The sequence below is a fragment of the Leucoraja erinacea genome, chromosome 9, assembly GCF_028641065.1.
Source record: "Leucoraja erinacea ecotype New England chromosome 9, Leri_hhj_1, whole genome shotgun sequence".
NCBI lineage: Eukaryota > Metazoa > Chordata > Chondrichthyes > Rajiformes > Rajidae > Leucoraja > Leucoraja erinaceus.
Window position 1 is genome coordinate 27,823,932 of NC_073385.1, and position 15,417 is coordinate 27,839,348.

Below are 15,417 nucleotides of genomic sequence, written 5' to 3' on the forward strand. Positions count from 1 at the left end.
CGTGTGTTCTTGTGCTCTTTTAAAGGGGGAATGGGCAATTTAGGATCAATGGTGGCAACATATATTCAGTATCTCATTATACCAAAATTCAGGCTGCATCCCATCATTCCAGCACTGTGCAGAGACCACACAGTGTCAACTTCAGGATTGTTCTACCAAGAAAGTTATGGAAAATATCAGCTGATTATAGATTATTAAAGGCTTCTTGGGACTTCGTAAATGCCAAATCCAACAGTGTCTCAATATCTTCCTCCTTCATGTCTCCAAGATGCTGGAAATGAGAGACTAATTTAAAATAATAACACGGGTGTTTAGTTATGAAAGAGCTCACAGTTCTAATCAACATCCCAGCCATGACTTTCTTCAAACACACAGCTTTTAGAGCTTCTTCACCAAAACACTGCTGCAACACTGAGATAGAGAGTCACATTGGATATTCACTAAAGCAGGGGTCGGCAACCCACGGCCCCCGGGCCGGATGCGGCCCGTAACCCGAAAACATCTGTCCTGCCAGCGGATTTTGTTTCCCATAGTCATCCGGCCTGCTGAGCGCCGACCCTGAGCGCGGCTGAACGCCCGCCCCGAGCGCGGCCGAGCTCTGGCTGTACCGCATCTTGCGCAAAGCCGCCAGCATAGCCACGCACCTTCTGTGAACACGCTTAAGAAAGAACTGCAGATGCTGGAAAAATCGAAGGTAGATGAAAATGCTGGTGAAACACAGCGTGTGAGACATGCAAGGATTCCATGAAGCTGCCTCGCCCTCTGAGTTTCTCCAGAATTTCTGTCTACCTTCTGTGAACATGTGATTTGATGCCTGCCATCCGGGGTGAAATGGGGGTGGGATCCATGTGTACACGTGATAGATGTGGCCCACCACCCGCTCACAGACATGTGTCCCGGCCCCTATGCAGAACAAGGTTGCCGACCCCTGCATTAAAGGGTGGAATAGAGGCTGTTACCTTGGCATGTGGTCTTGATTAATAGGGAAAGGTTGGATAGGCTGCGACTTTTTTCTTTGGAGCACAGGAGGCTGACGGCTGACCTTATTGAGGTGTACAAGATCATGAGGGGCATGGATAAAACAAATGCTCTTTTTGTCCTTTTCTGTCTTTTTCCTAGGTTGGTGGATTCTAAACCTAAAGGGTTCAGGTTTGAGATGAGAGAGAAGAAATGTAAGAGGGACTTCAGGGGCAATGTTTTCATGCAGAAGATAGTCTATATCTGGAATGAGCTGCCAGAGGAAGTGGATACAAATCATTTGGACAGATATGTGGATAGGAAGGGTTTGGAGGACTATGGCCAAATGATGGCAAATGGGATTATCCCAAATGCCAACTTGGTCAACATGGATAAAGTGGGCCAAAGAGCCTTTTTCTCTGCTATGACTTTACAACTGCCTGAAACAACTATTACTCATAACCAACACTGTAAAGTCCCCATATGCTGCTCAACCCCATAATGAGGCTTAAGAATTGAGAAGATATAGAACGAGGACTGAAAGAGTGGATAAGGTCAAACCATGTTCAAGAAAACAATGAAAGAATGGAAGGATTAAAGAGAAACATGAGAAAATAAAGTCTAAAATTTGAATTTGTCATTTCTCCATTGAATTTGTCCATAGCCCTCCATTGTTTCTTGTTTTAACTCCTCTGACGCCAAGAGACGATTGTCCCATTGTTTTTGGGGACACAAGGAACTGCAGATGTTGGAATCGTGAGCAGAATACAAAGTGCTGAGGACTCGTTGAGCTGCACCAGCACTTTGAGTTTTGTTGCATTGTTTCTCCTGCACTCTGGACAGCTGTTTCCTTCCCTGATGAAATAACAGCATTTGTTGGAAATACATGAGATAATTTGTGTCAATTTGCAAACATAGTTTACAATCCTCTTTTAGCCATTATGAAAGGACTGTGGCAATAAAACAGAAAGCACATGGATATGAAACGGAGACACGGGAGAAACTGGAAACTGAGCACAACACAATATGCTGAAGGATCTCAGTAGATCAGGAACATCTGTGGAGGGAATGGACAGAAGATTTGTGGTTGGGACACTTCTTCAGACTGACGTTGGTGGGGAGAATGAATGAATGAATAAGTTTATTGGCCAAGTATTCACATACAAGGAGTTTGCCTTGGTGCTCTGCCCGCAAGTGACAACATGACATACGGTTAGGAATGATACATAAAACATTAAACATTAATAATAAAACATTATTGATTAAACCTGTGAATAAATAAAATACCAGAGCAAAAGGAGGCTACAGATTTTTGGTTATAGAGCTACTACTCGTGGAAAAAAAGCTTTTTATGTCTGGCTGTGGCAGCTTTGACAGTCCGGAGAGGGAAGTGATTCAAAGAGTTTGTGGCCAGGGTGAGAGGGGTCAGAGATGATCTTACCCACTCTCTTCCTGGCCCTTGCAGTGTACAGTTCATCAATGGAGGGAAGGTGGACAAGAGACGTGAGGGCAGGACAATGCCTGGCTAATGATAAGTGGATATCTGTGGTGGGGAGTGGTGGAACAAATGACAAAGGCTAGAGGTGAAAAGGAAACAAAATGATTTCAAATAAAAGACAGGAGGAGGTGAGAAATGTAAAATCAGAGGGAGAGGTGGATGGAAAGGGACAGGAAGGAGATTGAAAGAGGGAGAATAAAGGTGATTATTGGGTTTGCGGTTATGATAAGTAAGGCAGTGTCCTCTAGCATCTTTGGAAGGCTAAACGGCCTGTCCCACTTTTACGACCTCTGCCGAGTTTGCCCTTGACTCATACTCGCAGCATGGTCGTCACAAGGTTGTAGGTAGGTCGTGATGCTAGTCGTCAGTACTCGTTGCATCAAGTAGGTCGGGGCGTTTTTCTAGCCTGATGAAAATTGTCCACGTGTAAAAAAGATTGTGAATTAGGTAGTGAAAGTGGGACAGGCCCTTAAGGAAAGAGGTGTTGGCCATTATTCTGCTGCAAAACTCAAAGTCAAATTTATTCGTCACATGCACCAACTAAGATACAGTGAAATGAATTTGCCATGCAGCGATACAGTTTAATAAAAACACACAATACACAATAGAGTTTAACATAAACATCCACCACAACATTCTTCACTGTGGTGAAAGGCAACAAAGTTCAGTCAGTCCTCCTCCTTTGTTCATCCATGGTCAGGGGCCATAAACCCTCCGTAGTCACCGCTACGGACGGCCGGATGTACAGGCCCACTCGTCGGGATGATCGAAACTCCGACATCGGAACAATCGAACACACTCCGCGGCTTGGAGTTCACAGCATTCCACATCAGGTAAAAATAAGATTCAAACTTTTGCGTGACCATTCTCTGGGCCCCCGTGGATTGGCAGTTGTGAACTGTTGTGTAATCAGGGCAAGTCGAGCTGTTTTGAGCCAGCCATCTGCGATGCCTCTCGCCAGCTCTTGCTGGGACCAACAAGATGATTCTCCAAGCTAGACATCAGGATCAGGGGTGGCTTTGGCTCATCTGGTGTATATCTGCTGGAGCTTTGTTCTTGCCCAGAGTGGGGGCATTCATAACTTTATTTTTAGTTACATTCTATTGTGTCTGAAAACAAACATTGAAAGTCAGATACATTTAAACACAGACAATAATTTTTTAAATGATGTTTCAGATATTTTTACACTACAACACTAAAAAAACATTAGCAGATCAATAATTTGATTTGCAACTTGCCTCCTTATTTCTGGATTGGGAATCTCCATTCAGATGAATGGCATAGAATGGCAAATGTGGGATTCCACTGTAAAATACGAGGAAATCCCAACAGGTCCAAGGTCTGGCATTGAATTCCACAAGGAGTACAATGATAGAGCAGAGCCATGGACATGCTGGCCTGAAATTGTGAAGGTTTGTTATAAGTTGAACCACCAGACATAGTAAGTAAGTAACTTTATTGGCCAAGTATTCACATACAAGGAATTTACATTGGTACTCCGCCCACAATAGTAATAACATGACAGTGACAGTTACAAATTTTACAAATGACTCAGAAAACACTAAACATTAATAATAATAAAACATTAATGATAAAACACCATTGATCAAGTATGTGAACCAACAAAATACCAGATCAAAGGGAGGCTACAGAATTTTGGCTGTTGAGTAGAGCAACTACTCATGGATAAAAAACTGTTTTTATGTCTGGCTGTGGCAGCTTTGACAGTCAGGAGTCGCCTTCCAGAGGGAAATGATTCAAAATGTTTGTGGCCATGGTGAGAGGGGTCAGAGATTATCTTGCCCGCAGACGTATTCAGCTCACTTTGGGCAACCTGAATATGATATGTATAAAATTATGAAGAGAATAGATGGGATGAATGCACAGTCTTTCTCTTAGAGGATGGGAATCAAGAACTGGAGAGCAAAGGTTTAAGGTGAGAGGTGAAAGACAAGGACATGAGAGACAACATTTTCCCATAGATGTTGGTAGCTATGTTGAATGAGCTGCCAGATGATGTGGCTGATGCAGGTACAATAATAACATTAAAAACTAATTTGAACACCAAGTACTGGAGTAACTTAGTGGTCAGGCAGCATCTCTGGAGGAAATGGATAGCTGACATTTTGGAAGCAGGACCCTTCCTCAGACTGAAGAACATTCTGAAACATCACCTACCCATGTCCTCCAGAGATCTGTCTGACCTGCTCAATTACTCCAGGACTTTGTGTTCTACACAAGAATCCAGCACCTGCCTTTCCTCATGTTTCTATTTGGAGAGGTTTAAATGGACAGGAAAGATCTTGAGGAATATAGGCCAAACATGGGCAAATAAGACAAGCTTCGATGGAGTATGGACGAGTTGGGCCAAAGGCCCTGTTTCTGTGCTTTATGACTCTAACAAAAAATGGGAAGATTGGACGTGTCATGTAATAGCCAAATAGACTGTAATTTTTACAGTACTTTGAAGTAAGATCAAGTTACCTATGAACACCAAATTTAGTCTTATTTCTTTAGTAAAGCAGAAAATGCTGAAAACCTTCAACAGATCTGGCAGTATCAGTGAAAAGAGAAATGGTTAACATATCAGGTCTGGTCCCTTCCATCAGAAATGATCTATACTTCTAGCCCCGACCCAACACGTCTCCGAAGCTGGTACCTGACCCATTGAGTTACTCATGCACTTTGTGTTTATTTTTAACTTCCTCATTCTTTGTCAATTGTCTAAAGTAATATTATCAATAGCATTTATGATTTAAAGAAACTATAGCAGATGGCCTCATTTATTTCTCTTTCAACGGGAATGAGTTCAACTTCTTCATCTTTTCTAAGATAATTTTTTCATGTTGTCCTTTTTAAAGGCAAAAATCCTTTCTATCGAATGCTCTTACAACCTGGCCCAGATAAGAATGGACAGGTTCTTTACTGTTAATATCACTGTTGGTCTTCATTATATCCAACCATCCTTTGTCTTGTGGTCCACCAAAGGCTGTACATGTTATGAGCAGAAATGTGCTGTTATATGTGAAATAATTTTGGTGCAAAAGGATCTTATGCTTAAAGTGTCTGAGGTGAAATATATGTGTGTGCCGTTCGCTGTATATATCTGGGAAAACATGGCTGCTTCCCAGCAACTTTGCTCTTGAACACGGCACAACACTAACCTCAGCAACTATGGTCTTCTATGGACTTTGTCTTTGTTTGCACTATGAACTTTGGTTTTGCACTATTATGGTAACATCAGATAACACTGTACATGAATCAAGCCAAACACAACTACGACAGGTGAAGGGAGAAAGAGAGATGCAGTGCAGAATATAGTTCTCAGCATTATAGTATAACACTGCCAGAGAAAAAATCCAATGTCCACAATGAGGTTGGGTGGAGAATCAAGACAGTGCCCGGCCTAACCCATGGAAGGACCGTTCAGAATCATAATGATTAGTATGTTGCACTGTCGTTACTATGTATTTATGTTATTGTGTTAATGGACCTGTTAATGTGGGAAAAGTAAGAATATAATTGTACCGTTGCTGATACATAAGACAATTAAATACCGTCTGGTAGGCGGCGCGACTCTCGTCAGCAGCGGCCTCTGCAGCCCGTCTGCGTTTTTATTATTTTTTGTCTATGTTTTTATGTAGTTTTTGTTATTTTTTGTTGGGGTGTGTGTGGGGGGGTGGGGGTGGGGTGGGAGGGAGGTCTGGGGTAACTTTTAAATCTCTCCCTGCACGGGAGACCCGACCTTTTCTTTGTCGGGTCTCCGTTGTCGTTGGGGCTGCAACAAGGAGCTGCCTCCAACAGGAGAAGACCGGGGACTCTGGTGCCGACGACTCACCTCACCGTCGCGGAGCTGGCCGAGTCCAGAGCGGTGGTGGAGCGCTGCTGCTGCTGCGGCCCGACCTCCGGAGATTCGGAGGCTGCAACTGCGGGTCTGGTGGACGGCGGCACCGGCAGCCCGCGGGCCCCTGGAGGGAGACCGCTTTTCAGGGCTCCCGCAATGGCGACTTCTCCCGCCCGAGTTGCGGGGTCGAAGAGCTCCTGGAGCGGGGCCTGACATCACCGCCCCCGCGCGGCTTGGAATGGCCGCGGGACTCTGCGAGCGCCCGCCGGGGGCTCCAACATCAAGACCCGGTGTGCGACCTCGCACCACCCGGCGTGGCTTTAATGGCCGCGGTACAATCGCCATCGCCAGCCGGGGGCTTTGACTTTGACTCTGACATCGGGGGGGGGGGGGGAAAAGTGCAGTGGCCTCCATCACAGCGATGTGATGGATGTTTATGTAAATTATGTTGTGTCTTGGGTCTATTTGTTTGTAATGTATGGCTGCAGAAACGGCATTTCGTTTGGACCTCAAGGGGTCCAAATGACAATTAAATTGAATCTTGAATCTTGATACTTGACACCTACAGACTATTTTGCTCATGTAAAAGGCTGCTAAGAAGCAATATTATACAAAAACAAGATTTAACCATGATATAAGAATAACCAACTTTAACTTTACATCAAAGCCTTGTAATATCGTGCTGTAACTTTTACCAGGATTCTCTGCTATTTTGCTAGGATATCAGCTCATTGATCATGCACATGGTAAAACCTGATCTCATGTCTGAGACCTAATTGATAGCAAGGGAATGGAAGATCCAGCGACCAAGGGGAAGAACATCACAGTTTTCAATATTTTTCCTCAGTTTACTTTAATCTTAATTGTTTATATGTACCTTTAGACTTTTAAATGTTTTTTTTTTTTTTTTGAAGTAATTAGGAGGGGTGTAGATGGGGTAGACTGTCCAACATTTTTCTCAAGGTGGAATATCAAAGACCAAATTGGATAGCTTTAAAGTGAGTGGGGCAAAGTTTAAAGTAGATGTACAGAGCAAGTGTTTTACACTGAGGGTGGAGGGTACCTGGAATGTGTTGTCATGGATTGTTAGTGAAGGCAGATATGTTAATTGCATTTAAGAAAAATTTCGATAGGCACATGGATATACAGGAAACAGAGGGATATGGATCATGTGCAGGCAGTTGAGATTAGTTTATTTTGGCATTGTGTTTGGCACAAAATTTGTGGACGAAGGGCATATTATTGAGCTATGTTCTATGGAATATGTCAAACATTTAAACCTATTTAAAGTGAGATTCCTCCATCTCCTTCCATCTATATCCCATCACCCTACTAAGTTGGACGATCAGCCATGATCATATTGAAAGGCGGTGCAGGTTCGAATGGCCTACTCCTGCACCTATTTTCTATGTTTCTATCTGACCGAATTCCATATCTCTTCTGTCCTTATCTACATATCTCACAGCCTTTTATCTTCTTCCCATCTCTGGCCTTTGTTCACCCATCTGCCCATCAAAACCTCCCTCATCTATATCCACCTATCACTTGCCAGGCTATCTCACCCCCACCTCTCTTCCAGCTTTCTCCCCTCTACTACAATCAATTTGAAGAATGGCCCCGATGTGAAAAAGCACCTATCCATGCTCTCCAGAGTTGCTGCCTGGCCCATTGATTTACTCCAGGACTTTGTGTCTTACTTTGTAAACCGGCATCTGCAGTTCCTTGTGCCAACAGTGCGATGCAGCTGGAAAAGCCTAGCTCAGGGTACAAGCGCTGTCTGACAAGAGCTAAGGGCATTACCAGAGCCCCCACACACCCACAATTTGGACTGTTTATACTGCGTAACTCTGGGAGGAGGTACCACAGCATGAAGAGCGGGACAACGAGGTTCTGCAACAGCTTCATCCCCCAGGCCATAAGATTACTGAACAATCAACAAAACCGAGGCTAGAACTTTTTAAATATCGACACTTTTTAAAAACTTTTTATATATATTTATTTTACAGAACCATGCGCATGAGGCATTTTTATGGACGCACCTAGAACTTTTAACTATTACCTGATTTTGGAGAGTAAAATGCAACGAAATTTCGTTCAAGGTGCACTGTGTCTAGGTGTATATCTGAATGACAATAAAAGTTTTCATTCATTCATTTGTTGGCATTCTGGGGAGTTTGGGCGTGGAGCTTCTTCACCAAAGTGCTGAAAGCCCTCATTCCCTACCACTAGACACCATGTCTACATCTGGCCCAGGCAAGGGAAGACTAGAGCTGGTGGTTGTAATTAAGGTGACAATGTCAAATAAGTTGATTCATTGATGTCTCCTGAGGAAAGTCGCCTCCTGCTGTACTGGTATGCATTCTTTAAACATATTTTCTATATATCTTCTGTTTCATTCGCCAGAGATCAAATGGCCAGCAACAACACAGCAAGCATAGCACAAGCCAGGAAGATGGTGGAACAGCTGAAAATGGAGGCCAATATTGAGAGAATAAAGGTATGAAACTCAGCATCTCTGCTTTCCACACATTGGACATTAACACCAAGATTTATTTGAAAAAGTATATAATCATACATTTTAAGAATGATTTATAATGTAGTTAGTCCATTTGTCTAACAGTGGTAGTCTGCCTGGCATTAATTTAAGGATATCATAAGGACCATGATTTATTTACATACCTTCCCTTCAGTAAGTGGGATTACTACAGTAAAATGATACCTTCATGTCCCTCAGTCACATTGACTGGGGCAATGATTCAACTTCAAAGCCGACACTCACTATGGAACAATAATTTACACAATTACATTCATGCAGATAATATTTGCAGAAGAAAAAAGAAAAATCTGAGAATGACTGGGTTTACCATAAATTGGCACGACGCAAGACACAGTGTAACCACCAGAAAGGATCGTAAAACCTTAAGTGACAGGAGTAGAATTAGGCCATTTGGCCTATCAAGTCCTAACTCCCATTCTCCTGCCTTCTCCCCATAACCTCTGACACCAACATCTGGAGAAACTGATTCTGGTGTTTACTTTCATATCAGTTTTTAAATTAATATTTGAAGGCATCATTTTGCTGCTTTTCTCTTAGTACCCTACTCTTTAAGTAGGTATATTGTGAGTTGTTCATGATAACCGGGTGGCGCCAGCGATGGCTGCCTCGCCAACAGTCTGGCTGTCTTCCTTCTTTGTGTTCTAATAGAATGCGTTAAATAGATGGTTTTAGTGTTCTTTATATTATTTTATGTGGGGGGGGGGGGAGAGGAGTTGGCCGCCAACATCGAGGAATTGGCGGCCTTTGTTGAAGACCGATTTTAAGAGCTCCACCCCGGTCGCCTGTGGACTTACCATCGCGGAGCTCGTGATCCCCTTTGCTCGGGGTCGACCTCGGAGTCCACCATAGTCATCCATGGGTGCTGGTGGACTAAACATCACAGAGCCTGCGATCTCTGGTCAGAGACCAACTTCGGGAACTCCAAGCCGCGGGAGTTTCGACTACCCCGACGCAGGAGTTTCGACTGCCACGAAACAGGTTTCGACTGCCCCGAAATAGGAGTTTCAATCGCCCCGACGCGGGGGCTACGACCGCTGATGCAGGAGCTTCGATCACCCCGACTTCCCCGACCGCGGGAGAATAAAGAGGAAAAAGATTGGACTTTTTTTTACTTCCATCACAGTGACGAATGTGGGGGAATCCAAGTGGTAGATGTTTATGTTAACATTTATGTAGTTATGTGTCTAGTTAATTTTATTTTCGTATGGCTTTCGTAATTCGCATATCATTGTACCTTAATTGGTACGTGACAATAAAAGACCTTTGAAACCTTTGATAAAGGCACAAGGTCTGTGGATTTGTGGATAGGTGTAGTCTGCCACTGGTTGTTGCATTCTCCGATGCCAGGTGAAGCAGCAGTGGCCTCCAGTGGCTCTAATTGAGCTGTATCTGCTCGGTTTACACACAGAACAATTTACAATTCCATTGTAATTGATATTTTCCATAATGCCTTTGAACGGTGTCTATCAAAAACATAGAAAGGAAATGATACATGCAAAACATATACAGACTTATTCACAACAGATAAAGTGAATGCGAGGAGCTACCAATCACAATGATCTTTGACCAGTCACAAGACTGTGTGGAATGTTTGGGAAATTGCTTAAAATTGTATTAAATAGGATTAAATTATAAAGTTTGGACCAGTCAGAAATATCTGGAACAATGAAAGCATTATGAGTCGGGAAGCCGCTAAACTACTGAGTCAACAGAACAGGAAGACACAAGGAACAGCAGATGCTGAAATCCTCAGCAAAACACAAAGTGCTGGAAGCAGGTCAGGCAACATCTGTGGAGGGAATGGACAGGCAATATTTTGGGTCTAAGGGAGGGTCTCGTCCTGAAACATTGTCTGTCCAATCCCTCTACAGATGATGCCTGACTCGTTGAGTTCCTCCAACATTTTGTCTTTTGCAACAGAAGAGGAAGTCCGGCACATTTACACGTCATTGTTGACTATGAGTGTGAAAGGAGAATTATTTCAATTACAGCACGTACGACCGTCATGTGATGTATAAACACAAAACAACTTTCTGAAATGTTTTTTTTTATAATTTAATTTAGAAATCTAAAATTACTTGTTTGACTCCAGTTTCTTAAGCTGCACTAACGAATTCTGTATGAGCAAGAAGGCAAACATATTGCTGTCTCGCTGTGTAACTGCATTGTAGAGAGTGTCCATAGATAAAATGTTTTTATGTCTCGATGAGGAAGTGGTTTGCTTTTACACTCCTACTTCCTCAGTTACATATTAAACCCAGTTATTGTTGGCAATAAACATCTCCCCTAATAACCTGTAGCACATCGCTAAACCCGTGTCCAAATTTCTTCCCAGAATAGCCTTCGTCCTGAATCAAACTAATTTGGATGGAATAGGAAAGATTCTAAAATCTGTAGCTGAATACAGCTGAGATTTGCAATTTAATAGGACTTTAGGTAGGCCACGTTTGGAGTATTATGTGCAGTTTCAGTCACCCCAATACAGAAAGAATGTGGAGGCTTTAGAGAGGGTGCAGTTTTACCAGAATGATGCTTGGATTAAAGGATATTGATTGCAAGGAGAGGTTGAACAGACTTGGATTGTTTTCCTAGGAGCTTCAGAGGCTGGGGGAAGATGTGATGGAAGTTTATAAAATTATGAGAGGCGTAGTTAGGGTAGAGAGTGAGTGGAAATGGCAGAGAATAGAGGGCATAACTTTAAGGTGAGATGGGCAACATTTAAAGGAGATATACGAGGGAGGGTGGTGGGTGCCTGAAACACGCTGCCAACGATAGTGGTGGAGCCAGACACAATAGTGGCATTTAAGAGGCTTTTAGAAAGGCTCATGGATGTGCAAGAAATGGAGGGATGTGGGTCACATACAGACAGAGGAGATTATTTTAATTTGGTATCACATTTGGCACAGACATTGTGGTCTGTTCCTGTACTGCACTGTTCTATGTTCTATGTTTGTTTGTTTTGGTAAATGCAATCCTTCCGCCAGTGGGAATCTTTTTTCTGAATGAGACACAGAGAAAGAACAGTACCTAAAATGTTCTAATTTTTTGATAGACCTGCATTTCCATTTCAATGAGTCTTGGAATTAGATCCATAATTCAGTTATAAATCAGAATTCTCAAATGTGGGCTCACAAACAATATCACAGATTTCAATTCAATGATTTTTCCAATGCTATAATTATTTCAATTTTCGGGATCTGAACACCGCTGGTGAAGCTAGCATTTATTGTCCATCCCTAATTGTCCTGAGGAAAGTGTGTGTGATCTTTTATCTTAAACCATTCCAGTCCCTCCGTTGTAGGTACTACCACAGTGATTGAATACAACAAAGATACAACATGCAACCAGGCCCTCGAGCCCACCTAGTACACAATGATCATCAATCACCCATTCCCACTAGTTCTAGGTTATCCCACCTTCTCACCCATTCACTACACATTTGGGCCAATTAACCTACAAACCCGCATATTAATGAGATGTGGGAGGAAACCCATGCGGCCACAGATTGCATGTGTAACTTCATACAGACAACACCTGAGGACAGGACAGAGTATTATCCGTTTCTTGCTTTGTTGTAATAGTGGAATGAGGTGGACATTGGACCATAAAGGGTGTTTAGTTGAGTTGAGTTTAGAGATGCAGCATGGGCATGCATTGCACTGAGACAAGATATGTTGCATGAACTTCACTGATTCCCCATTTTGTAAAGAGATGGCTTTGACAATCTCCTGTGGAAAATGGGTGACTGGCTCTATACAGTGTAGGAAATCATTTATATTTCATTGGATACCATCCAAAAGCAAAAATACCTAATTTGTTCTCCATTTTCCAGGTGTCCAAAGCGGCAGCGGATTTGATGGCTTACTGCGAAGCCCATGCTAAAGAAGACCCTCTACTGACATCAGTTCCTGCATCAGAAAACCCCTTCCGAGAGAAGAAGTTCTTCTGTGCCATTCTGTAGGGACCCACCCAGCCTGAAAATCAGGACACTCTGAACAGTGATGTTGAGTTTCACCAACGTGGGCACATTATTGTCCGCAGAATTTGTAACAAAGCCTGGAAGCTGCAGGGATGTGCATGTGTAAAGAATCTTGTCACCTAATTGGTAATGGAAGCAGAAGAACTACCTTGAGAAAATAGAGATTCTAAAACAGCTTAGAATGAAACTGTGTAGAGATGTCATCATTTTTTTGCTCCTGCAAAGATCGTAAATTATGATTCATAGTTTGATGTCCACAAGTATGACAGTCATTCAAAGAAAGGTAAATACTGAGGAGGATGTATAATTTTATTGGAATTATAATTGTTGTTTCTCAATATAATTTTTTATTTAATTTAAATAGACAAGTAAAGCAAACAAACAAGATCTGTGGTGTTGTACTTTGAGATTTGGTTATGTGTTTTTTGCATTAGAGTAGCGCAGTAATATGCTGGTCTTCGCTTTGACAGCTGGCTTTCAATGAAGAGAAATGTTACTAATAAGATTTTCGCAAATGGAATGTCAATTTCAAGACATAAAAGCCAGCAGCTTTGCATTTTCTTAGATTCTTCTTAGTATTCCTCTAACACGTGTAAAGTAGTTTAAAATTTCAGATAGTATCGGTCATTCATCAGCGGTGTTTAGTGATGCTGATATTTGTGGTAGCAACAGAATAATTGCATGGAAGTATTTCAGTCTTTTTCCCTTTCATTGAATTTGTTTAACCGAACTGAAGTGATATTGATATACAAAAGACAAAACGTTAACATCTACCACTAATGAAGCACAGCCAGTTTCTTAATGGCCCTATTTTCTCACTAATGCTTGTGAACACTATGAGAAATATTTGTCATTTATAAAGATTTCTACCAACTTGCATATTGTAAAATAACAGGTAAAATTTGCATGCGAACAATAGTACATAGACATACATGCCAATGTTTGTAAAACAGTATCAATTGTCAAAAAGTAGCTTTTTCAAAAAGCCCTTGACTAAAGAACATTGCAAACACTTCTCTTAATTGATTGGTTGAACAAAACATTTTTAAAGACCAAAAAGAGTCCATTCCTGGATGCGGTCTCTCGGTAACGTCTTTTCATACCCACATGAAACTGCGGAAATGGCTTTTGAACAGTGTAATATGCAGATGAACAAATAGGTCTCAACTTTGTGAATGATCAAATGATTTTACCTCAGACTATTACACCGCCTTTTAACAAATCTTTTTTATATTTTCAGATATGTATTTTTACTCAATTGATAATTTTCTTAGATCTGCATGTGTTTTCATCTGCCACTACACTGGCAAACCAGCCCTCTGCACCATATCCAATTCAATATAAGGAGTGGTTTACCATTGTATTAGACCCACATTAGTACAGAAAAGTAGATCACCATCAACCAACAGCACATCAACCAAATCAGATGCATTGGAAGCATTGCAAAGAAAGAATGACATGTATGACTATGGCTTGTTGAATCTAATTTTTATTGTACATTTGTGTTCATGGCAGCAGTGAGTTTTAATGCCTGTATGGGACAACAGGAATGCTACGTGTGGCAGCAAGAGGAAAGGGATGTGTGAATTATTTTAATGAGAATAATATAAACATATGTATTGTATTTCTGGTTGTAAACCTTTGTCAGCTTTGTATAAGGAAACTTGAACAAATGATGATGTAGTGCGCATTTCCACACCATGTGAACGATGTATCAGTTTTAAATAAAAACTTTAAAACATTTCACTTACCTGTCTCTTAAACTGCTTAATCATGCATAATATTATCCATTACGATGAATCATTGTCTGAATATTTTTTTTTAAATTCTTATGTTTTTTCTTAATTTGCAGGCTGTTCAGGAAAGTCGTACGATCAAATAGCTTTGTTTTCAGCGGGTGGGAAATTTCCTAAAGACGCCAATGGCAGTCTTTCAATTAACAAAGTTTGCAGAATGGATCTTAAATAAAAAGAGAAGCAGCCACTGCATTCCTGTCAGGCCCATCATTGTCTGGTTGTATAGTAGCAGCAAGCAGAAAGGCCTTTGTGGGTGTTTGTTAATGATCCACTACGACATGCATGGTAAAACATTCGGCCCTTCGAGCCAGCATCGCCATTCAATGTGATCATGGCTGATCATCCCCAATCAGTACCCCATTCCTGCCTTTTCCCTATATCCCCTGATTCCGTTATCTTTAAGAGTCCTATCCAGCTCTCTCTTGAAAGCATCCAGCGAACCTGCCTCCACCGCCCTCTGAGGCTGAGAATTCCACACACACAACTCTCTGTGAGAAAAAGTGTTTCCTCGTCTCCGTTCTAAATGGCTTACCCCTTATTCTTAAACTGTGGCCCCTGGTTCTGGACTCCCCCAACATCGGGAACATGTTTCCTGCCTCCAGCGTGTCCAAACCCTTAATAATCTTATATGTTTCAATAAGATTCCCTCTCATCCTTCTAAACTCTAGAGTGTACAAGTCTCAGCATTTCGCGAAATCCTTGAAGAGCTGACTGGAGAATTGAGTTCCATTTTCTGAGAGTAGCTTGAGGGGTACTCTGTGGACAGAGAAGTGGCGAGTGAGTTTT

The 15,417-nt window shown here is 41.9% G+C and overlaps 1 protein-coding gene across 2 annotated transcripts in view; it reads left to right on the plus strand.

The window, feature by feature from the left end:
* LOC129700157 (guanine nucleotide-binding protein G(I)/G(S)/G(O) subunit gamma-2) overlaps positions 1 to 14,581 on the plus strand; it is a 53,286-nt gene extending 38,705 nt beyond the window's left edge. For both annotated transcript variants that reach the window (XM_055640400.1, XM_055640401.1), the window contains exons 3-4: positions 8,703 to 8,796; positions 12,689 to 14,581. In XM_055640400.1, coding sequence (XP_055496375.1) covers positions 8,710 to 8,796; positions 12,689 to 12,817 — 216 coding nt within the window. In that variant the 5' untranslated portion in view covers positions 8,703 to 8,709 and the 3' untranslated portion in view covers positions 12,818 to 14,581. The remainder of the gene's footprint in view (positions 1 to 8,702; positions 8,797 to 12,688) is intronic.
* The last annotated feature ends 836 nt before the right edge of the window (positions 14,582 to 15,417 follow it).